The sequence below is a fragment of the Mesoplodon densirostris genome, chromosome 2 (assembly GCF_025265405.1).
Source record: "Mesoplodon densirostris isolate mMesDen1 chromosome 2, mMesDen1 primary haplotype, whole genome shotgun sequence".
Lineage (NCBI taxonomy): Eukaryota > Metazoa > Chordata > Mammalia > Artiodactyla > Ziphiidae > Mesoplodon > Mesoplodon densirostris.
Window position 1 is genome coordinate 116796126 of NC_082662.1, and position 24698 is coordinate 116820823.

Sequence of the window (24698 nt, forward strand, 5' to 3'; positions counted from 1 at the left end):
TTGGTTTTAATATAATGGCAAATTTCCTTTAAAAATAAATTTAAGTTTTAAAAAGTGAGTTAGCTTAAAGAAAAATATTAAGTAACATTATATAGTCGGTATGAGGATATGGAAAAAAAATTATGGTGGTAGCAGATGAATTTTAAGAAACACTGTTGGATAAAATTTCTTTACTCTAAAAAGGATACTGTGGTGTAAGAATGTGCTGATGACTGGTGCTGTGGCACCACCATTTAATACAATCTCTTCTTGAAACGATAAGAGGGGAAGCCTGAAGGCAAAAGCCAACAAGTTGAAGATGGCAGAGAGGAAAAGGAGGAAAGAACCTGCCTGCTCGATGATGTGAGTTCTTGAATTCACCAACTTGGGAAGCACCCTATTCAGAATTTCTATTAGAAATCCTTCTCCTGGACTTCCTTGGTGGCACAGTGATTAGGAATCGCCTGCTAATGCAGGGGACACAGGTTCAAGCCCTGGTCTGGGAAGATCCCACATGCCGCAGAGGAGCTAAGGCCATGCGCCACAACTACTGAGCCTGCACTCTAGAGCCCACGAGCCACAACTACTGAGCCTGTGTGCCACAACTACTGAAGCCTGCACACCTAGAGCCCGTGCTCCGCAACGAGAGAAGCCACTGCAGTAAGAAGCCTGCACACCACAACAAAGAGTAGCCCCCACGCGCCACAACTAGAGAAAAACCCGCGTGAAGCAACGAAGACCCAACGTAGCCAAAAATAAAATAAATAAATAAATAAATAAATTTATTAAAAAAATAAAAAAAAAAAAAAAGAAAAAAGAAACACTGTTGGACAAAACTCGGAGCTTTCTTGCCAGTGTCTCAAACGAGGAGTGACCTAACCTCTGCCTGAACAATGACAGGCAATTCCCTGGCTCTCAAGTCAGCCCATTCCATTGTCTGATAGCTCAGGTTCTTTGCAAGCTTTTTTCATGGAGCCAAAACCTGTCTTCCTGAAATCTCCCCTGGACCTAGTTCTACCCTTGAAAGCAGTGGCTTTCAAATCAGGCTTTGCAGAACCTTAGGGCTCTAGGGAAGTGCCCCTGAGGTGGGGGCCGAGGTGGGGAGATTGATTAGGAAAAGTCCCAGATAGCTGAGCATTTATTTGTTTTCTGTATTAGGGTACCAAATAATAAGATTTTGCTCAAGAAAAGGACTTTGCTAAAGAAAGAGAAGATTGAAAATTAGTATTCTGGAGAAACACTGAACCAACCTATTTCCCATTCTATACAGTCATTAAAAGAAAGACCAGCGATCTGCTCCTTGGACATCACTTCCCTACAGGTGCATTCACTGACTCTTCACCCTGAAACTGAGATAGCCTTACTTCCATGTATGCATTTAAACCATGTTCTTCCTTTACTATTTGTCCTCTAGTAAGTGTCTATCTCAAAACAGGGTTTAGTCTGATCGTTCAAGGCCACATATGGGTAACCCAGTTCTGAAAACAGGGAAAGCAAAAGCGCACGGTGGCTCTGATCACTCACCTGGTCACCGCTGGGGGGAACCAATGCATCTGAGCCCTGCTGCCTGTGGTGCTGGGCCACCCGGGCCATGATCACAGGGGAGGTTCGAGGACTGTCCAGCCCAGGGTCTGACAGTACTGAGTTCCGATTCACCAATGACTAGAGGAACAGAGAATTCTGTGAGAAGAAAACTCGTCCAGGGACTTCCCTGGTGGCTCAGTGGTTAGGAATCCGCCTGCCAATGCAGGGGACATGGGTTTGAGCCCTGGTCCGGGAAGATCCCACATGCCTCAGAGCAACTAAGCCCAGGCACCACAACTACTGAGCCTGCACTCTAGAGCCCGCGTGCCTAGAGTCTGTGCTCTGCAACAAAAGAAGCCACCACAGTGAGAAGCCCATGCACCACAAAGAAGAGTAGTCCCTGCTCGCTGCAACTAGAGAAAGACTGAATGCAGCAACGAAGACCCAAACGCAGCCAAAAATTAAAAAAAAAAAAAACCTCATCCAGAAGACCCTCAGGGCTCTGCTCGTTGGCTAATAAAAGTCCAGTACTTACTCTGTGCCTGACATTATACTAGCCCTTGGTTATGTATCACCTCGTTTAATGCTCACAATAGCCCTCTGAGGTAGAAACTATTATTCCTCCCACTTCTCACACAAGGAAACTTAAGACTTGGAGAGGTTCTGGGACTTGGTGAAGGTCGAATAGTTAGTAATGTGGTATTCCCTGGATGCAACCTGGGCAGTTTCAATCCACTGCCCACTAGGCTGCATTGCTTCCAGATGTGGAGCCCGCAGGGGAATGTCAACTGTGGATTATTTAGGACCCTCCTCCCCCTTCTTGGTGTCTTTCTGACATACTGGTCCTTCCACGTACATTCATCATCTTCCCACGAATAGACAGGAACAGTAAAGAAAGAAAATTCCAACTATTATTTAAAATTAGGTTTTAAACATGTTTTCAATTACTTATTCACATATTTAATTAAGCTGGCTAAGTAAATATTTTGCTCACACCATTATTACTTCTTCCATTCACTCTTATTTTTATATTGCAAGTTTATATTTGCAATTAATATATGCAGACTGAGAACACCTAGAAGACAACCTTTGAAGCCAAAGCCTGAAGTTCTTCTGACCACTCCAGAAAAGATAAGCTATTCAAGTACAGAAAGACCTGTGACAAAGAAAGAGAGGCTGCCACCTCCGATTAGGCCAGGTTCATTGTATTGCTCTAAGATGGCGTTATTCGCAGACAGGTGGCAATGTGTTTTTGGTCCAGTCACTGTTTTAGAGAATTTTCGTCTCTGCTCCCTTACACTCAAAAAAGGCTTGCTACAGTTAAAGACATGGCCTCTTTCTCCACCCGACTCTGTATTACAGAGTTGACGATGATAAAATAGAAGCCAGATTTGCTGATCTTGAGTGTAGGATGCCTTTGAACCCCCTGTTTTTGGATCCCAGAGCAGAATGACTAAAACCCTTGGAACTGGAACGATACCAAAGGGCCACAGATGACAGGCCAGAGGCCTTGGTATAAGCAGTGAGCATAGAACCTTTAGGTGTTCAGAGAAGGAAAACTGAATGTATGGTTTTAAAAGAGGCTCCCCCGGCTTTGGCACTCACCTCGCCGAGGGAAGGAAAGCGCTCTGTGCCAGAGTCCAAGCCACTGTCCCCCTCCTGGGAATCCAGAGAGAGTCGGCCTGAGAAGAAAAGAATTTACACAGTGAGGAAGGAGCTGTGGTCTGGGGGAAAGAAGGGCCTTTATTCTGGGAACCTGTGCCCAGGGCAGGAGGACAAAGCTGCCACCTGCCTTTCTTTCCCAGTTTCCCTTCAGCTCTCTTACACGACTCCCCGAGAACCTCTACATCTAGCTTTTACCTACCTGTACACCTGAGCCCAGGCAGTGTCACCTCCTAAAATCATCCTCCATAGCTCTACCTTGCAACGAGTGCTAGCCCTCAGTTCATCCCAACCCTCTTCTGGTTCCCATCCATTTCCTCTTATGACAGCATCTCTTGAGCTCCTAGCTGCTAGGCGCTGGTAGGCATGCTGTTGTCTGGACCACCATCATTCTAGTATCTCCCTGGCACTTATCTATCCAGGGCTACTGGTTATACACTCATTTCTACTGAATAAGTTGTATCCAAGTTCCCTGTCACTGGTACTGCTTTCTCTCATTATTCTATTTCTCAGAGGCAGGGACTATATTTTTCCCCCTGAATCTGCCCCAAAGGGAGGGGACAACAGAATAGACAAGAAATGTAGACTAGAGATGTGCCAGAGAAAAAGGGCGTGCTGAGGGGACTCACCTTCTGATGATCTCTGGCTGGTGTCACCATATAGCGGAAGTATGTCCTAAAAAAGAAAGGTCCGGAGGGTGGACAAAGGCTGTGAACCTCTCCCCTTACTGTTTTCCTCCAATCAACCCTTCCCTCAGTCTCAGCAGATAACATCTGCTTACAATTAGTGGCCTCTTCTGCTTCACTGCCTGAAAAATGCCCCTTTGGAAGAGCTATTGCTTCATTTCTACAGTTTGAGGAGAATGGTGACCCCTAATGGTGAAAAGGGAGCTTTACTATTAGTAAAATTCTAAAAACTTACTTGATTTCTCATCCTGGACCTCAAAGCGTCTATTGCTTTAGCTGGGCTGGACACAGAAAGAACTTCCGAACTACCAAGGAGTATGAAAATCTCTAGCAGATGGAAAGCTCTGCCTCTAAAGATCTTTGAAGACTGACAGGCGCTGGACTGGGGCTGACCAGCCATTTGTGGAGGGCTAGTGCTTTACTGTTTATGATGCACTCTTGTCTGTATCTCATTGGGTTTTTCAACAACTCTGAGGCAGGTATAGTACTCCCATGTTATAAATGAGGGAACAGAAGCCCAGAGATTTTAAGTAACTTGCCCAAGGTACACAGCAGGTAAACTATAAAGCCAGAGCTGGCGCTCAGACCCCTAGACTCCAAGCTGAATGTTTCAGACTCAACCACTTACAGAGCACACGCGCGCAGAGGCGGCAGCAGCAGCACACATGCACTGGCCCCGTGCCGAGGGCACCTTCAGTTCTGACAATACCACTGTTAGGCAGATCCTGCCGTAGCTCCATTTCATAAATGAGGACACCAAGGCTCCCAGGGATTAAGTCACTTGCCCAAGAGTCTTAAAGCTGGTGAGCATTATAGCTGGGAGGTGAATCCAGATGCTCTAAGTCCTAAACCTGAGCTCCTATCAACCATGTGATACTGAGAAGTCCTTCAGAAAATACAAGTTTCAATTTGATTAGCCTGTGTTTCCCAGACTTTTTTGATCTGGCTGTTCTGAAAAAGAAAGTAGATCATCCTCAAATAATTTCTATTGGCTTTGGCAAATATTATTCTTGGAGATCTTAAAGTTTTTGGAGAGTTACTTACTTACCCAAAGAACTAAGGCCCGATGGAGAGAAGTAAGACACTAATTAATACTTATTAATTAATAAGTCCCTGACTAGAACAGATAAGGAAGTGCCTCCTCTCTGGGATTTCCTACAAAGTGTGGTTAGTACTGCTACAGATCCCTCTCAACTGACTGGGGATCCTTTACTTAGGCTGACTTTTAAAAGTGCTCCTATTTCTTTGAAAAGACCCATTACTGGAGGGAGAGGTGATGGGAAAAGCTACCAGATGAATACTGAGTAAAATTAGTGTCGGAATATACATCAGCTATGAGGAAACTACCCAGAAGGGGATGGATAATTAGGAGATCAAAGCCGACAGTCTGATTTATTGCAATATTTCTTTCTTTCTATTGCAACTGTAAGCTGCTGGAGGGCAAGAAACAGGCTATTTCTTTTTATGGGATCCCAAGTGTCAGGACAGTGCTCAGTCTCTATGGAGCTATATAAAGAACTGCTGACCTCGTGTTTCTTTGTAAAACACTAAACACTCACTAGCTCAGCCCTGCGGTCCTGTAGGACTTGGGAAGCCTCTGTCCTAGATTTCTCCCTCATTCTCCCCTCCGTCCACCTGCACGTGCCCTTCCTAGAGCTAAGCCTACCATCACTCACCACTAAGCCACCAGTCTCCTGCTGGATCTTCAGCTGTAACTGAGTGACTCGCCGCCGGGCGCCTTCGATCTGCTCTTCCAGCAGGCTGCCGGGGTTCCGGCTATACACCTCACAGATACGCTGGGGGGCGGGGGGGGGGGGGGCGAGGAGGACAAGGAGGAAGGGAAAAGGCAGAGGAGTGGTTAGTAGAGAATGGACGACTCACCAGTGGGGAGAGTAGGCAGTTATCCCAAAACAAAGAGGAGAGAAAGGAGATCTCTGCCTCCTAGGAGATACATGTTATTTCACCATCACTCAGGAGCAGAAAGAGGTATAAATGGTGAGAAAAAGAACACGAGGCAACTAGAGAAAGAAGACATGACACAAAGGCCCGTCCTGATCTGACCTGTTCTTAAGGCCTACTTGCTAAATGAGGTCTTCCTTGACTGCTGCTGAAGGGTTAGATATTTAAGTGACTGGCCAGACCAGCACACGCAAAAAAGTGCTAAGGAGGAAACATACACACAGTGAGAACCGCAGGAGATGAGAGGAAGAAGCACCCCCATCCCCCAGCCCTGTAGCTGGGAACCACTCTGAGACTTATCTAGCATCCTCCCAGCATACGGCAGAGCACAGCATGCGTGTTTAGAGCTTGGGCTTTGCAGTCAGAGAGGCCTGGCTCTGAATTCTGGCTTACTAGCTGTGTAGACTTGGGCAAGCTTTACTACATCCTCATGGATCAAATGGAGATGACGGTACCTGCCTCTGGGGATGGCTGTACGCTCTGAATGAGATTATGTATGGAAAGTGCTGAGGAGAATGTCTGGTGCATAATTACTTGACTGAATACATGGCAGCTATTATTATTTTACTACCAAATGAAATGCTCGGTGAAGTTGGTGGGTTAAATAGTTAAATAAAGACGTTGGGTGCACATTTTCTCCAAGATCGTCTGGGGCCATACTTGCTGTCTCATCTTCTCCATGCCTCTCAAGCCCCCAACGCTCCTCTTAGTCTCTGCAGATAGTATCGGCTGGTAAGAACTTTCCCAACTTTACTCCATTTCAAGGCATCTGCAGCCACCCTTTCCCTCTGCCTCAGAATAGAAACTCTGTCTAAATCTTCCACAAGGTTAGTGCCTCCAGCTGCCTCGGGCTCCTCTTCGGCATCGTTCACGTATCTCCAGTCTCCTCTTTCCAATGGCTCCTTCCCCTCATCCTACAAAAATGCTTGTTTCCTGTCTTAAAACAAAAACAAGCCACTACAACAAAACCTTTTCCATCAAGTCTGATTATTCTTCAAGCCACCGTCTCAGTCTTTTCTCCTTCCTTTCACAGCCACATGTTTCCAAACAGGAGTCTCTATGTAGAGCCCAGACTTCTTAGCCTTCCAGCCACTCTTCAGCATACACAGCGTAGTTCCGCTCACCACCTCGCTCTTCCAAAGGCGAAATGACCCAGTGGCTGAATCCAATGGTCTCTTCTTAGTCCTCAACTCTCCAGACCTCTTTAAACACCCACCTCCTCCAAATGCTATCTTCTTTTGACTTCTTAACTCGACACTGTCTTGTCACACCCCTCTCCCCAACCACAGCTTTATCCCTTCCTCCTCTCTTAAATCTAGGTGAGCCTTCAGGCCCGCAAACATTTACAGAGAGCTGATACACACCAGGCCCTGGGCCAGCTGTGCAGGAGGAATATGCAAATGTAGGCATGGTCCTGGCCATTAAGGAACTTAGTCCAATAGAGGAGGACAAATAAATAATTAAAATACAAATACAACAGCAACTGCTGTGATGTTAGAGGTTGGTGCGGTGTGCTACAGAAGCACGGATGTTCCGAAATTCTGCCCTCAGCTCTCTCCTCTTTTCTGCAGCGGTGCCCTAGGTGATACCGTCTAGTCCCCAATTTCAACTACCACCTGTATGCTGAGGCCACCCGATCTCTATTTCAACCCAATCTTGTCTCCTGAGGTTCATCCTTGTTATCTCCGTGTGCCTGGTGGATGATCTGCTTATCTGAACTTCCCCATGGGTGCTTAAACTCAGTACATCCAAAGATTACCTTCATTCCTTTCCCCTAAACCCTGCTCCTCTCTTCCGCCTCACTCCATCAATGGTATCACCATCTGTGTAGGCACACAAACTTGGGGCTATCTTTTCTTTCTTCTTCTTTACCTCCCCCTTCCAGTTGATAAGTTCTACTGATCTGACCCCTGAGATGTCTCCCATTGCCATCCCTCATTCTGTTCTTTTTTCTTTTGGCCATGCAGAGTGGCATGAGGGATCTTAGTTCCTCGACCAGGGATCGAACCCGTGCCCCCTGCAGTGGAGGCGCAGAGTCCTAACCCCTGGACCGCCAGGGAATGGAGGGAATTCAGTGTGTCTCACATTGCCATCCCTCCTTCTGTTCTTATTCTTGCTGTTCTTGTTAAATCGGTCATCATTTCTTTTTTTTTTTTCCATTTCTCATTAACTTTATTTTTTTATTTTTTTCATCATTTCTTATCTACTGCAACAGCCTCCGACATAGTTTCCTTATGTGTCAATCCACTTAACACACTTTTCTAAAGAAAACTGATTTGAAGATACGATCACTCCCCTACTCAAATCCTTTGATCAATTCCCACTGCTTTCAGAATAAACTTCAAGCTCATCATGGTATTGAAGGCCCAAAGCACATTCCAGAGTGAAAAAGACTGAACCCAACTGGAATGTCATCTCATGAAGCCTTCTCTGATCGCTGCATAATTAATTATTCCTTCTTTTGGGCTTTAATGGCATTTAAAAATATTTTAAAAATTATTATCAACATATAATTCATATAACATAAACTTCACCATTTTAAAGTATACAATTTAGGGGACTTCCCTGGTGGTCCAGTGGTAAAGAATCCGCCTTCCAATGCAGGGGACTCGGGTTTGATCCCTGCTTGGGGAACTAAGATCCCACGTGCCACGGGGCGACTAAACCCGCACACCAAAACCAAGAGCTGATGCACGGCAATGAAAAAGATCCCGCAGGCCTCAACTAAGACCTGATGTAGCCAAAAAAATAAAGAAAATAAATAAATATTTTTTAAAAAAGTATACAATTCAGTGGTTTTTAGTATATTCACAGAGTTGTACAAACATCCCCACTATCTAATTCCAGAACATTTCTATCAACCCAACAAGAAAGCAGTCACTCCCAATTTCCCCTTCCTCCACCTCCTGGCAACCACTAATTTACTTTCTGTTTTTACGGATTTACCTATTCTGGACTTCCACACAAATGGAACCATACAATATGTGGCCTTTTGTGTCTGGCTTCTTTCACTTAGTCTGTTTTCAGGGTTCTTCCATGTTAAAGCATGTATCAGTACTTCCTTCCTTTTTATGGCTGAATAATATCCCACTTTATGGATACACCACATTTTGTTTATCTACTCATCAGTTAATGGGAATTTGGGTTGTTTCCACTTCTTGGCCATTATGCAATTAATCAATGTTATTATGAATGTTTATGTACAGGTTTTATGCTTTGAACTCTCTTGGGTATACACTTAGGTGTGGAATTGACAGATCGTACGTTTAATATTTTGAAGAACTGCCAAACTGGCTGCACTATGGTGGGAGTAGATTAGCATAGCGGATATGTAGACAAAATATAAACAAACATTTCTCCAACTTCTCCACATGCTCACCAATAACTGTTATTTTGGCTCTAGCTGTCCTAGTGCGTGTGCAGTGGTATCTCGTAGTTCTGGTTAGCCTCTCCCTAATGACTAATGATATTAAGCATCTTTTCATGTGCTTACTGGCAATTTGTATGTCTTCTTTATTGGACTGTGTATTCAAATTCTCTGCTAACTTTTAAACTGGGTTGAGTTTTAAGCGTCTATTACATATTCTGGTACTAGACCCTTATCAGATATATGTGCTGCAAATATTTTCTCCTATTCTGTGGTTGTCTTTTTACTTTCTTGATATAGTGTCCTTTGATGGATAAAAGTTTTTAATTTTGATGAAGTCTAATTTATCTTTTTTGGGGGGTTGTTTATGCTTTTGGTGTCACAGCCTAGAAACCACTGCCTCATCCAAGGTCATAAAGATTTATACCTATGTTTTCTTCTAAGAGTTTTATAGTTTTTAAAAATAGTTTTAGTTCTTACATTTTAAGTCTTTGATCCATTTTTTTTTTTTTTTTTTTTTTTTTTTTTTTGTGGTACGCGGGCCTCTCACTGTTGTGCCCTCTCCCGTTGCGGAGCACAGGCTCCGGATGCGCAGGCTCAGCGGCCATGGCTCACGGGCCCAGCCGCTCCGCGGCATGTGGGATCTTCCTGGACCGGGGCACGAACCCGTGTCCCCTGCATCGGCGGGCGGACTCTCAACCACTGCGCTACCAGGGAAGCCCCTTTGATCCATTTGGAGTTAAATTTTGTTTATTGTGTGAGGTAAGAGTTCAAATTCATTCTTTGCATATAGACACCCTGTTGTCCCAGAACCATTTGTTGAAAAGACCATTCTTTCTCTACTGAACTATCTTGACACCGTCAAAAACCAACTGACCATAGATGTATGGATTAATCTCTGGACTCTGAATTCTATTCTACTGATCTATAGGTCTATCTTTATACCAGTACCACACTATCTTGATTATTCTATGACTTGCAGCAAAATATAAGTATCAGCACTTATTATAGTGCAGTATAACTTTATCTTCATTCATCCATTGATATTCTACTGGATTATAAACTCCTTAAAGGAAAGATTCCTCTCTCACTTATCTTTATAACCATTCTAACCTTTGTCCCTAGCACTGGCCCATGCCTCCACTGCAGCACATGCACAGTACCTAACACAGCAGGAACTCAATGTTAAAGAAATGAGTATATTTTCATGTCTTGGTGCCTTGGACCTATGCTGTCCATTTACCAGCATTCTCTTCCTCATCTCTTTTGCCTACTGAAGCCCTATCCTTCAAGGCCCAGCTGAAATACAATCTTCTCAGTGAAGTTTCCCTCACATTTCCCATTATTAATTAACTGCTCTCTTCTTTGTTCTCTTATTGTAAGCTCTTTGTTCCTCCCACTCTCTTACTGTAATATGAAATTTCCCCATGAGATTGTAAACATGTGGAGGGCAAGAACTGTCTAATCGTTTTAATCTCTGTATACCGTAGGAACTAAAGCAATGCTTTACATACAGTGGGAACTTAGAAATTTGTTGAATTGAAATGAAGGGGCAAGGAGCCCACTGTAAGCCATGGCTATTATAGGAATCTGGTTATTCCCGTCCAGCCAAATTAATCTTCCTCCTGTCTTCCCTGTGCATCATTCTCCAGGCCTGGAAATCTCTCTGCATCCCCTCCTCCATCAGCCTGGCCTGGCATTCACCCCCCACCCCCACCTTCCTTCCCTCTTATCCTTCCCTTCCCAGAACCTCTAAGATCAATTCCAACTGATTTTCCTCAGTTCTCATGTTCCCTCATTTTATTCTACCTGTCTCATCACTTGTATTTTCTCTACATAGTCACCATTCTAATCTATTACCATAAGCTCTATTACCCTATTCACTCTATCCATCAAATTCTGCTTTAACAAATTCCATTGGCCTATGGCAATTCATTAGTAGTCCTGCAGTTTGACTTTTTAAGGTTTTACTGTGATAGGATATGGCCTGCAAATTAAGTTGTACACACTGGCAGATTGCTCTGATAAAGTATTATTTCATTAAGGCAATGGCCAGTCTACCCTCAGCAGCGACCTTACCTGTAACTCTTTCTCCTCCTGCCTCAGCATATTCCTAAGGATCTGGGTGGCATGTTTTTGAAATTCAGGATCCTAAGAATGGAAAATATGACAGTAGTGAGAATTGGGGACCAGATCAATAGCTTTTATTCTCGTCTACCAGCTGATTCCTGGTGAAGGAAAGCTATGAGTAGAGCCTGGGTCGTAAGAATGTTTTGTATAACACTCAGCATCTCACTGAAATTCAGTAAACATAAAATCTGATTTTGATTTCACTCCTAATTTCCTAGAAACCCTGGCTGTAATCAAATCTGTTATCAATTGCTCTCTGAAGTCTCCCAGGACTTGCTGGTCGGTCTTCTTTCCAACCAGAAAATCCTGTTCCCTATTCCTATCTGCCTCCTGTCCTCTTTTAACTCCTCACACAGGTTATCCTGGCCCTTGGGTTCTCTCCCTACTATTCTTGTCCTTTCCTGACTCTCTCCCCTACAGACTAGGCTCCATATTTCATTCCTCCAAGCAGCCTTTTTCCCCAGGAAGCCTTTTCCCCTACTCCTTGACTTATTCCATACCCTTGTAACAATGACTGGCAACAGTCTTTACAGATGCCTCTGACCATGGCTGGAGGTGTGCACTTTCTCCCTGATGGGGAGAACTCTCAAAGGGCCTCCTTAGAACCTTGCACACACACAGGAAACTGCTGCTGCTATCTGATAAAGTGCATATGCACTTACGTGGAAAGAGGACGCTAAGGCATGGAACACCCCTTTAATGCAGTTCTCATTTTGCTCTACTTTTTGATGGTCTTCATACAGCTCTTTGGCTTGTCTCTTCCTGCCAGTCTGCCATTTGATTTAACCTGCTTTCATTCCAATGCGGAGCTCTTCAAAGGGACACCAGAATGAGGAGAGGAGTAGGAGGACCATTACCTGCAGAGGTTTGGGTCCTGTGATGCGCTGTGGAGGTGGCAGAGGTGGAGGGGGTGGTGGTGGTGGGATCACAGGGGTGACTCGGGGAGCTCCTGCTGGAACTGGGTCCTGCTGGGGCCCAGAGACACCAATGGACGAGGGTGAAGAGCCCAGGAGGGTCAGTGCAACATAGGCACCAGCTGGAGGAAGGCAAAGAGAGGCTTGCTCAAGTGGTATTGTTCTCAACAGCAGACATTCAAGGTACAAAGGAGGGGGTTCTCCCTTCTCCTTCCATTAAGCTTATAATTCTGCAGGTAAAGTTCTCCTCACTTTTAATGCCCCACCTGTTCTTTAATTCCTGTCCTTCCATCCTGCATCAACACAAGTATCCCTTCCTTCCTTTTCCTCATGTAGAGACCTCAACCAAAATCCCACCCAGAACTATCTGCGAGCTGCCTGCCCAGTCCCTGTTTCCTGGGACTGGGAGAGGGGAGTGAGCAGTATCTGAGTGAGACCTGGTCTTAGTAGAATATGATCTAAAACGTAGGGCAAAGATGGGTGGAAAAATAAAGATGTCGGATGAGAGACTAATAGTGTCTCCACTTGAAATGACAGTGGGGAACTGTGGTAGTCTACAATGATCAGGCCAAGAAGAAAGACTTCGGCTGCCTCGCACGTCTACAAAGGAAGCCTCCTGGGGCAACAGGCCTGCTTCCACCCATGCACCATTTGATCCCCTAATTTCTTTCATTGTCAGCTCTCCCCAACTCACATTTGATAAGCTTCACCACTTCCAGATGTGAGCTATTGGTCACCATGGTGCCGTTCACCTGTTGGGGGACAAACGACATTATTGAGTAATGGCAGTGGAAGCCCAGGGGATCCTTCTCCTAGGTCAATCGCCACTCCTTTAGGGAGCCATTTATCAATGTTCTCTAGCATAGTAAAACATTACAGAAGCTTGGTCAGAGTCAAGAAGGGCCTAGAATATGGAACCCAGCTATCTTAGTCCCCAGTCTCTGTCCCATTATACTACTCACTCTCATGGTACCACCCCCCACCTCAGTGGCTGATGCCAGCTGGTACGAAAACGGAAGTGTGGAGGATGGCCAAGGCCAGAAGTGACGCTGCACCCCCTCCTCTGGGGGCGGAGAGGGAAGCTCACTCACTTTGATGATCCGGTCGCCCTCTTTCACACCGGCTTTCATGGCTGCGCCTCCTGTGAGGAAGGAGAAGGCCTGGTCAGCAGAGCCCCATGACATTTCCAGAGGTGGCTGAATCTACACCAACGACCCTGTCAGATCACCTTCCCCCTCAAATCTCTTCTCACCTCTCTGTGTTAAGTGCCTCAAATGCTGGGTGTACATCCTATTCTGCTCCAGTGACACAACTACCTTTGAGCTGGACTGGACTGCATAAGGACACATCTCTTGCTCTTTCCTCCACCTGGCTCAGAAGCCAGACTTCTCCTCGGAGAGCCAGGCCAAGGTGGCAGAGAGGCATGGCCATGCTCTGGAGAGAGTAATGTGTGCTTTATTTGAATGTGTCTAGATGTGTTCCAAGGTCAAATAAGAGTTATTTCTATTATCCAGTGGGAAGAACGAGTTCACTGTATTAAATAATTGCTGAAGTAATAATCATTTTTAAGAGGAATATGAGAAAAGGATTAAAACAAGCGTTTTCAAAACGTGGTCCCTAAGCCCTGAGAGGTTCACAAGGATATTATGGGGGTTCCTAGCATTAAGGATAATAATGATCACTGCTTTATTTTCTGTTAAAAAGTTGTTCTGGAGCTGCAGTGGTTTTTTTTTTTTTTTTTTTTTTGCAGTATGCAGGCCTCTCACTGTTGTGGCCTCTCCCGTTGCGGAGCACAGGCTCCGGACGCGCAGGTTCAGCGGCCATGGCTCACGGGCCCAGCCGCTCCGCGGCATGTGGGATCTTCCCGGACCGAGGCACGAACCCGTGTCCCCTGCATCGGCAGGCAGACTCTCAACCACCGCACCACCAGGGAAGCCCACTGCAGTGGTTTATATCACCACGTACAGTCGTCCCTCGGTATCCACCAGGGATTAGTTCTAGTACCTCCCACAGATATCAAAATCTGCAGATGTTCAACTCCCTTACTTAAAATGGAGTAGTACACACCTGCAGGTTTCGCATCTGTGGATTCAACCAACTGCAGATGGAAATTTCAATCTGCAGTTGGTTGAATCCATGGATGCAGAATTCTCAGATGCGAAACTCGCGGATATGGAAGGCCAAATGTAGTTTTAAATAAGTTAGAGTCCCAGTTTAAGTTATACCCAGGAAGCATAAGAAACACTAATGATGAGATAAGTTCATGAGGGACTTCCCTGGTGGTCCAGTGGTAAAGAATCCACCTTCCAATGCAGGGGACTCAGGTTTGATCCCTGGGTGGGGAACTAAGATCCCACATGCTGCGGGGCAACTAAGCCCACGCACCACAACTACCGAGCCCACGTGCCTCAACTAGAGAGTCCACGTGCCACAACTACTGAGCCCACGTGCCTCAACTAGACAGCCCATGTGCCACAACTACTGAGCCCGCATGCCTCATCTACTGAGCCTGTGCACCGCAACTACTGAGCTTGCGTGCTCTGGAGCCTGCATGTCGCAACTAGAGAGAAGCTTGTGTGCCACAACGAAGAGCCTGCGAGCTGCAATGAAAGTTCCCACGTAACGCAACTAAGACCCGACACAGCCAAATAAATAAATAAATAAATTTAAAAAATATGTTCACTCAGAAAGCTTATTAAAAAAAAAAGAAAGAAGTTCACGAGAAGCATAAAAATTATGTTTCTTGTAAATCTGCCCCAAGATGATCCTTAAATCTGTAAGTTGCATTCATCTGATCAAAACAAAATTCCGACAAAGCACATCTAGATGTTTCTAGTCTGAAAAGAGAAATTACAGTGATGACTACATTCCAAGTTGGCTTTTCAGTATTGGGACCCAGACTACCCTCATCTAAAGTGTGCTATTGGGCTTCCCTGGTGGAGCAGTGCTTGAGAGTCCACCTGCTGATGCAGGGGACACGGGTTCGTGCCCCGGTCCGGGAAGATCCCACATGCCGCAGAGCGGCTAGGCCCGTGAGCCATGGCCGCTAAGCCTGCGTGTCCGGAGCCTGTGCTCCGCAACGGGAGAGGCCACAACAGTGAGAGGCCCGCGTACCACAAAAAAAAAAAAAAAAAAAAAAAAAAAAAGTGTGCTATTTATGGAAAAGTACTTGCAAGTAGCTTGAAAACTCTCTTTTACACTGTCATCTAGAATCTAAAGGTGGAGAGGAAAGAGCTATTTTGCCTGAATGTATGAAACACGTGAGGTGACTTCTAATAACTTAGGGATTAAAAGAAATTAAACTTTTCAGCGTAAAGGAATTAGAGCAGAAGTTCTAAACTTCAGTAAGCATGAGACTCACCAGGAGAATTTTTTAAAAAGCATAGTCCTTGACCCCCTTGCTAGTAAGTGATTCAGTACTTCTGGGACTGGGCCCCGGAATGAGGATTTCAATCATCCTAAGGACCTAGGTGATTCTGATGTAGGCAGAACACAGGCTACACTCTGAGAAACAGTGAATTGAGAAGGCTAAAATCTGGAAAAGACAACAACTGCTTTGTTACTCTTGTGATTTCAATGCCAATCCAAACGAAGTCTCTCCCTCTCTCCTGCCCGAAATACTCATACATACACAGATTTTCCAAAACTCCTATTTTACTGCAAGCCATCCTTTTGTTCTTTCCTCTCCAGGTCTGAGAGGAGGAAAAATTGGAAGAGTGCTGAACTCACACTTCACTGGAGGGGATCCCCATACTTTCTGTATCAAACAGACCATAGAGGCAGAGTACAAGTTACTGGCAGTCCCACTTGCTCTGTCTCGCCCTAGTCCAGGAGCCTTGAGAGAATATGGAAGCAAAGAATAAAAGTATCTTTTCAGAGCTCTACCCTAGGATATGAAAAACAAACCCCTCACTGACAAAAGTTAACTACCAAACATAAGGAGCTATAATTATTTATATCCTTGTATGATCCACATACCTCATTTTGGTCATAAATTTGAAATTCTCTTTTCACTTTTCCCATTAAATAAATCCCAAATATTTCTCCCAAGTTATGTAAGTATATTTCCATCCCATTTTGCACTGTACTTAGTGGGAAAATGCTGGCCTGTCCCCTACCCCTTTCCTTGTACTCTTCTTCAAGCCTATGATGTGCCACGTTGCCAGGCCCAATCCCATTTGCTACACTGAAGTTCACTCCTGTTACAGATACTTGCTTGTGTCAGGGATACTTGCTTCATACTCTCCCCTACTCCCATCTCCTTCCTGATCATCTTCTTCAGTCTGGGTCACTTAACAACAATGATTCTACCACCTGACATATGATAGTGCTTTGAAATATCTGAAGCTTTTTCACACATCACTGATCGATTTGCTTATAATGCCCTCCCACTCTCTACTCCCTTCCCACCAAATTTCTATCCTGCCAATGTGTTTTCCATGGCCATCTTTCAAACTACTCCTGAAATCCTATTTTCTTCTAAGGAGGCTTCCTAAACTGATCAGAAGGGAAATACTTAGCTTCGAACCACCAACTACCCAAATACAAACTTACAAACACCCTTTCCTCCCACGTACTGTCCAACACACATCTTTAGGTCATTTATTACTTAGTGTTAATATATCTGCAAATACATTTAGACCAGTGTGCCTGTCTCAACTGTGAACTGCTGCAGCACAGTGACCATTCGTGCACGGAGCAAGGTCATGTGAAGGGGAGAAAGAAGAAAGCGGGTCTTCGATTTTTCCACAGCATCTTCCAACCCAGGATGAGGAGCTCCCCTGGAGGGCAATCAGGCACCTGCCTGATGACCTGAAGGCTATTCTGCCATTTTCACACTTCCAACAGGGGAAACAAGCCTGGAGTGTGATCCCTAGACATTCTGCCTGGAAGCTTAGCATTGTGGAGACTTCCCCAGATGCCCCTGGGGAACCAGTTCTACAATGAATCATTTATGCCCCAGGATGCCCAGGCCTCCAGAGAAAGCACATGCAAGTTCTTCAAGTCCTATGGCACTGTCACATACATGGTGGCTTTGTAAGAACTGTACACTGCAGGCAGCAGGGACGCAACACTCACCAGGCCGCACAGACTGCACCAGAACAATGCGATCCCCGCTGACTGTGAAGCCGAAGCCATGCTGGTCCTTTTGGATGATGACACAGCGTTGAACAAGACCTGGTGAGAGGTAAGGAGGAGAAAGAAGGGAGTTCGGTAGGAACTGTCATCAGAAAGTTAGTGCACACAAGACAAGACCAACCCAGGGAAGTCCCAGTGTGTTTCTTCCTCCAGAAAGCCTTTCCAGATTCCCCAGACTTTTCCTGCCCCCACACACTATTGCAATGCCTGCCTTCCTCAGTGATCGACAAAACCCTGTCACCTACTCTGTATTCTATACAAGCAATTCCTTTCTCTGAGGTGCTGAGATGTTTGTCTCTCTTATGTATGTCTGTCTTTTTAGGCCTGTTTGGGTGAGACTGGTCGAAGAAGGGGCATGGCCAACTCCAGCCTGAAGGCTAGTGTTACAGAGAAGCAGCCCTGGGATTGAAGCCTAAGTGAGACTGGAAGTTTTCCATCAAATTACGTCCAATGAATACAGCAAGTGGGACACCAGTGCTTGCTGATTCTGCAGAGCTGGGTAACTCACGTGGGGTGACTGAGGGCTGGCCCCTTGTCAAAATCCAGGGAAGAATAAATGACAAGAGAAAACCCTGTTTGTCACACATACAACCATATGCAGAGCGTAGGAAAAAAGAGAGACTATAACTCCTAACTGACTCCATCCCTGTGGGCGTGTACTAGACATCGTGCATGTGTGCAGGTATGTGTGACTGCTTCCTGTGATGGAGAAAGCATGAATTCTAGAGTTAAAACTCAACTGGTTTCAGGTCCTGGTTTTGTCTCCTACAAGCCTGTACACTTGGCAAATTTTTTAACCACTGTGTCTCAGCTTCCTCATCCATAAAAGAGGTATGATAAAATCTACTTTCTACAATTGATAAAAGGACTGAATAAAGGACTGAATAAGGTAATCTGTATAAAACATATAACACAGTACCTAGCACACATTATGAGCTCAATATAAAGGCTAAGTTGTTTTACATCTGGGGTATACGGATCTGTCTGTATGGGTAAACACCTCTGTGTCTACGTGTTAATGCCCCGAGAAGGTTACCTGTTGTCTCAGAGGTGTCGGAGGGTTGCCGGTGGTGGGAAGGGGACTTGCGTTCAGGTGCTGAATCTCCCAAAGACAGGCTACTTAACCTGGAGAAAGAGCAAGAAAAGCACAACAATGAATTGGGCAGGGAGGGACCAGCCTTGTAGCAGAAGGAAGCTCTGTCAAAGGGGCCCTGAGTCTTGGGTAACAAGAGACCGACCCTCTCACCCTGTAACCCGCTCAATCTGGTGGGAGATCAGCCACATCTACACCACTGGCAACATCACCTATCTGGAATCCTAGGTTGGCAAGGCAAGCATGATCTCTTTAATACCCAGCAAGGTGTGAAGGGAAATAGCCCTTCCTGGAGTCAGGAGACAAAGAGACAATAGCAAGAACAGAGTGTGAACAAATACACATGCTTGTTGGGTCTTACCAGGCTGCAATGGGGCTGATGGAACAGAACGGAGGCAGCAGAGAAAATGAATGCGAGAAAAAGACAAGAAAAAAACAAACAGCTAGTTAGTTTTAGGTGATGATTTGTAAGGAAGGGGGGACTGGAAGGCAAGGATGGGAGGGTCACAAACACACAGAGGCCTGCGGGGACACAGCAGAGGACTGCAGTGGCTGTATCAGAGACACTTTCTCTCACTTTAGCTTCGTCTCTTCGTCCCTCTCCAAAACAAGTGTCTCTAGGAGGGTAACTAGGCCTTTAGTTGGGTAATTGGCAACTTGTACCCTTTTCTAGAAAGGAGGTGTACAATGGTGACCCAAGCCTCTGAAATTCCATTTATTTTGTGTGTACCATGGGAGAACAGGAATCTGGTCTGTTTGGGGGTAGTATTCCAACCCCATTCCTACAGCCAGCTTGAGGCACCCTGTTTAGAAACTATTAAGGCCTTACAACCTCAAGGAACCACGGATCACCAAACCAGATCTAATAACAGGGCCCCTGCAGGAACAGGAGAAGCTCAGATCATTTCTATGCCTCTCCTTTTTAGAAAAGTGTACAAGTTGCCAGTTCCTAATCAATAGTTGCTGCCCCTCCAGAGGGTGTCTCCTATTCATATCTAGCAAATGACTATGTAGAAGGGGCTTCATGTAAGCACTGTGTGCAGTGGCAAAACACTGCAAAGAATCTAAGTGTTCATAATGGGTGACTGGTTAAATAAACTGCAGTATATCAATATAATGACACAGTATTCAGTCATATAAAAGAATGAGGGGGCTCTTTATATATGATAAGGAATAGTCTCCAAGACATGCTGTTGAGTGGAAAAAGGAAGATGCAGAATTATGTAGACGGTAAAAGAGAAGGAATGATTTGTTTATATGTTTGCTTACCTATATATAAAATGTGTAAAATACCTCTGAAAGGGTACAAAAGAAACATATATCACTGGTTGCCTCTGAGGAAGGAAACTGTGCCAGGGGCAAAGGGATGGAGTTGGAATCTTTTCATTATCTTCTTGTTTGTACCATTTAAATTCTGAGTCATGTGAAGGTACTAACTATTCAAATAATTATTACAACACAGTACAAATAAATAACTTTTAAATTTAAAAGAGGGGTCTTCTTCCCCCCTCACCCTGGCACCCCACTTACCTGGACAGGTGAGACTGCTTTTTACTGGCTGATCTTTGGATCAGAGAGAGAAGGACATCAAGGAAGAAGAGAGCGTGGGGCCCAGGAGAGAGTGACGCAGGAAAGGAGGAAGCAAGGAAGAAAAACGAAACAAGACATAAACCAGACAAGACACTGGAGATGGTTGGTTTAAAAGAAAAACCACAATCAAGCTTAAGAAGGACCCGGGGTGGAAACTGGCCAATGCAGTAGAACCCCCTTACTAAAATGCAGATTTACCTGTGCCATTTTGCTGATTAAAACCTTTTAGAGCTTCCCCATTGTACTTGGGAGAAAGGTCACCCTGTCTTCAAGCGAGGCCATTAGCCACAGCATCGAAAAGGAGGTACTGCCTGATGCCAGTCAGCACCCCTCCGCTGTCTCCCACAGCTCCCAGTACCTATCCTGACTGTATACAATCAGCGGAGCTGCTTGTGTGCTTGTCCGTAGGGCTGTAAGGTCCACGAAGTCAGGGTGGTCTTGTTGATCAGCACCCCCTGTGCCTGACACAGTGAATGCTCCGTCCTACTTTTGGTCCCTGCTCTTCACTGTTCTCTCACTTGCCATGGTTTCCGGCTCCTGGCTCTGCCCATACTGTTCCTTCTTACTCTACTCCCCATTACCACACCTGTCAGCCAGACAAGAAGGAGAACTTCCAGAAGCTACAACTTCTGGCTTTCTTCAAATTACCCTAGTCCATCATGCCCTGCCACCCCCCACCTCCTCATCCAAGGTAAAGATTCAACTTAGCTCATCGTTTAATAAGTGTCCTAGAATCTATGGATGATAACTAAACTTACTGTGGTAATCATTTTGCAATACATGGATACCAGGTCACTATGCGGTACATCTTAAACTTAGGCAGTGCTGTGTGTCAATTATACCTCAATAAAATGGAAAAAAAAAAGTCCTAGGGCTTTCCTGGTGGCGCAGTGGTTGAGAGTCCACCTGCCGATGCAGGGGACATGGGTTCGTGCCCCAGTCCGGGAGGATCCCACATGCCGCGGAGCGGATGGGCCCGTGAGCCATGGCCGCTGAGCCTGCGCGTCCGGAGCCTGTGCTCCGCAACAGGAGAGGCCACAACAGTGAGAGGCCCGCATACCGCAAAACAAACAAACAAACAAAAGTCCTAGATTCTAGACCTGTGCTATCTATCTAATACAACAGCCACTAGCCTCATGTAGATATTTAAATTTTACAATTCTGTTTCTCAGTTGTACTATGGGTAGTGGCTACCATACAGGACAGTGCAGAATAAAACACTTCCATCGCTGCAGAAAGTTCAATTGCACAGCGCTGCTCTAGATACTATGCCAGGCACTATGGGGTAAAAAAATGAATAAGACACAGTCACTTGCAGGTAATGGATGAGGTATACATATAGAACTTTAGTATAAACACTGAATGGCAACAGCTCCGCTCCCCACATCGGTGAGGGATTCTCAGAATGAACTTTTAAAGGTTTTTTATTCCAGCTGCTCATCTGCTGTCTTCGGCTAGATCCACAACATCCCACCCCTGGGTTACCCAGAATGGGCTTGCACTTCTCCCTCCTTACTACTTCAGGAGAAAGCTCATTCTATCTTGGGACAGCTTGGGCCACCTCCTTGCCTTGTTCTGCTTGACTCTGCAGGAAACTGGTTTCCTATGTCCACATTTAAGCTTAGAAGGAATGGTCTGGTAACTTAACCTGGTTTGGTTTTGCATTTGAGCTAAGTTGTGAGCTGTTCAACGTAACGCAAAGCACATGAAGCCAAGGTTTATGTACCTGGCTGTAGAGGACTGTTAGGGGCAAAGACAAGGATCATTTCAGCAGCCATTGAAAGCTCCTCTAAAAAAAAAAAAAAAAAAAGAAAGAAACACAGGCTAGGGCAGAGACAGTGGAGGACATGGGGGATTACAACATAAGTATAATTGTAACAGATGCAAATTTTTTTTTTCTCTTTGAGAGCTTAAAGGAGGAAAAACTACCACTGAATTAGAGGAGGAAGAAACGCCTGTATCAGCAGATCAAGACTTTAATGGTGGGCTCTCCCTCTTCCTGATGACATTCCCATCAAAACTGGGCAGCAGAGATCAGATTCCAATCAGCCTAAATCTGATGGGCATGGAGAAGGCCCAGGAGAGTAGAGAAGTTCCCGCAAAATTTGTGGCTCTCTAAATGACGTCACTGAGATAGATCTTCTGAATCAACTTCTCAGTAACCCCCATATTTATCCAGTCAGTTATGGAGACTGGTAAGTCCTTTTATGTTTTCCCAGAGTGCTCCTTCCTTTACATTATCACTGATATCCATCACTTTAAGCCACATGTCCATTGCCTCAGTCTGGATGACTGAAAAAAAAAACAAACCTCTTGTTTTCACTCTCCAGTCCCTCCAGCATTCTACCACAAAGGACTAACTTTCCCAAACAATATTTCTTTGGGTCTCACCCTGGTCAAGAACCTATGATTTCCCCTTCTTACTATCTATATGATCAGATGTGCGTGCAATTACCTGGTGTTAAAGGCCTTTCATCAAGTGGATCCAAGTACCTTTCAAATTCACTCTTATTACTTGTTCACTTTTCCTTACCTCTACTGGATCCTAAAAGATTCTGTGCTCATTCTCACCTCTGCTTTATGAAGACCTCCATCCCTTCTCTCTATCCCTCCTTTACTCCTTTTTCAAGGCTCTAGTCAAATGGCATTGATTCCATGAAGCATTCCCTGGCCACCGCAGCTCACATTTCTTTTACCCCAACATTTTTTGGGAAAATTTTCAAACCTATTATTAAAGTTGAAGGGGCAGCATGATGAACACCTACATACCCTTCATCTAGATTCACCAATTAACATTTGTCACTTGCTTTATCTTTCTATGATTATACACTTTTTCCCATTTGAAAGTTGCACACATCATGACATTTTACCCCTAAATACTTCAGCATATGTCCCCCAAGACCCTTGGAATTCTATATAACCACAATGCCATCAGGACACCCAATGAGTTTAACTTTGATACGATAATATTATCTAGGGCTTCCCTGGTGGCGCAGTGGTTAAGAATCCGCCTGCCAATGCAGGGGACACGGGTTTGAGCCCTGGTCCGGGAGGATCCCACATGCCACAGAGCAACTAAGCCCGTGCGCCACAACTACTGAGCCTGCGCTCTAGAGCCCGCGAGCCACAACTACTGGAGCCCGCGTGCCTAGAGCCCGTGCTCCACAACAAGAGAAGCCACAACGATGAGAAGCCACGACGATGAGAAGCCTGCGCACCGCAACGAAGAACAGCCCCCACTCGCCACAACTAGAGAAAGCCCATGCACAGAAATGAAAACCCAACACAGCCAAAAAATAAAAACAAAAAATAAAAATATTATCTAATATATAGTCTATATTCAAACTTCCCTAATTGTTTCATTAAAATCTCCTACATAGTTGTTCCCCAACTGCCTCAATACACGATCCAGTCAAAGATCTCAGAATTGCATTCATTCATGGTTTTTAGATTCATTTAATCTAGAATATCAGCCCCCTGCCTGCCTACTTTTCTTGGTCTCTACTAACACTGACATGTAGAAGAGTTCAGGCCAGTTGTCGTATTGAATGGCCTGCAACAGATCTGCCTGTCTCCTCAGGATTAGATTCAGATTAATATTAGATAAGTGATGTAGCATAACTTGCCCATTTCTGGTGATCCTAGGTTTGATTACTTAGATAAGTTGGTGCTCCTAAGATTTCTCAATGGTAAAAGTATATTTTCCCATTTGAATTAGTGGGAAATCTGTGGGGTGATATTTTGAGACTGGTGAATATCCTGTTGTCCAACAGCTTCCCACCCAATAGTTTTACTATCTATTGATGATCCTGGCCTGAACCACTTACTGCACTGGTGGCTGCAAAATGGCATTTTGGGAAAATTTTCAAACCTATATTAAAGTTGAAGGGGCAGCATGATGAGGTGAAGGAATCCTATCATTCCTTCTACATCTATTAGCAGGCAATCTTGTAAAGAAGGTCATTTTGTCCCTTTTCTGGAATAGTGCTATGAACTCATGAATTTTTTTCCCCCAATGCAATGCATTATAATTCATTACTGCTTTTAAAAAAATGTTAAAGTTGTCCCAATTTGGCTGGTGGAAGCTTCTACAAGCCAGCTGTGTCCTTTAAAGTGTCACTATCTGTCTTTGAGTGCATCCTTATTTTCTGGCACACACAGAGAAATACTCCAGGCTCACCTTGTATTTTCCCTATGTCAGACTTTGACTCAAACATTTCTCTAAGGAGCCCTGGTTCCTTTTAGTAGGAAATGTATTTAGAAACAAGGTCTGGATGCTAGGTGTTCATTGCTGCTAAGCTGTCACTGCTTCTAGGCCCTTTCAATGGACAGAGCCAGAAAATAAATTGATTAAGAAATTGTGAGAGGGCCTCCCTGGTGGCGCAGTGGTTGAGAGTCCGCCTGCCGATGCAGGGGATACGGGTTCGTGCCCCGGTCTGGGAGGATCCCATATGCTGCGGAGCGGCTGGGCCCGTGAGCCATGGCCGCTGGGCCTGCGCATCCGGAGCCTGTGCTCCGCAACGGGAGAGGCCACAACAGTGAGAGGCCCGCATACCGCAAAAAGAAAGAAAAAAAAAAAAAAAAGAAATTGTGAGTTCACAATAAAATCTTGTTTAACTCCAACACTACAGGGTTCTTCCTCATCTTCCCCAATT

The 24698-nt window shown here is 45.0% G+C and overlaps 1 protein-coding gene across 8 annotated transcripts in view; it reads right to left on the minus strand.

Moving 5' to 3' along the window:
* ARHGEF11 (Rho guanine nucleotide exchange factor 11) overlaps positions 1–24698 on the minus strand; it is a 114854-nt gene that overhangs the window by 31590 nt on the left and 58566 nt on the right. For 6 of the 8 annotated variants that reach the window (XM_060090768.1, XM_060090772.1, XM_060090769.1 and 3 more), the window contains 10 exons: positions 18397–18485; positions 17301–17399; positions 13313–13362; positions 12916–12973; positions 12165–12343; positions 11257–11328; positions 5528–5647; positions 3795–3840; positions 3109–3185; positions 1504–1641 (listed from right to left, as the gene is read on the minus strand). In XM_060090768.1, coding sequence (XP_059946751.1) covers positions 1504–1641; positions 3109–3185; positions 3795–3840; positions 5528–5647; positions 11257–11328; positions 12165–12343; positions 12916–12973; positions 13313–13362; positions 17301–17399; positions 18397–18485 — 928 coding nt within the window. The remainder of the gene's footprint in view (positions 1–1503; positions 1642–3108; positions 3186–3794; positions 3841–5527; positions 5648–11256; positions 11329–12164; positions 12344–12915; positions 12974–13312; positions 13363–17300; positions 17400–18396; positions 18486–24698) is intronic. The other 2 variants (XM_060090774.1, XM_060090773.1) reach the window with 1 other exon arrangement.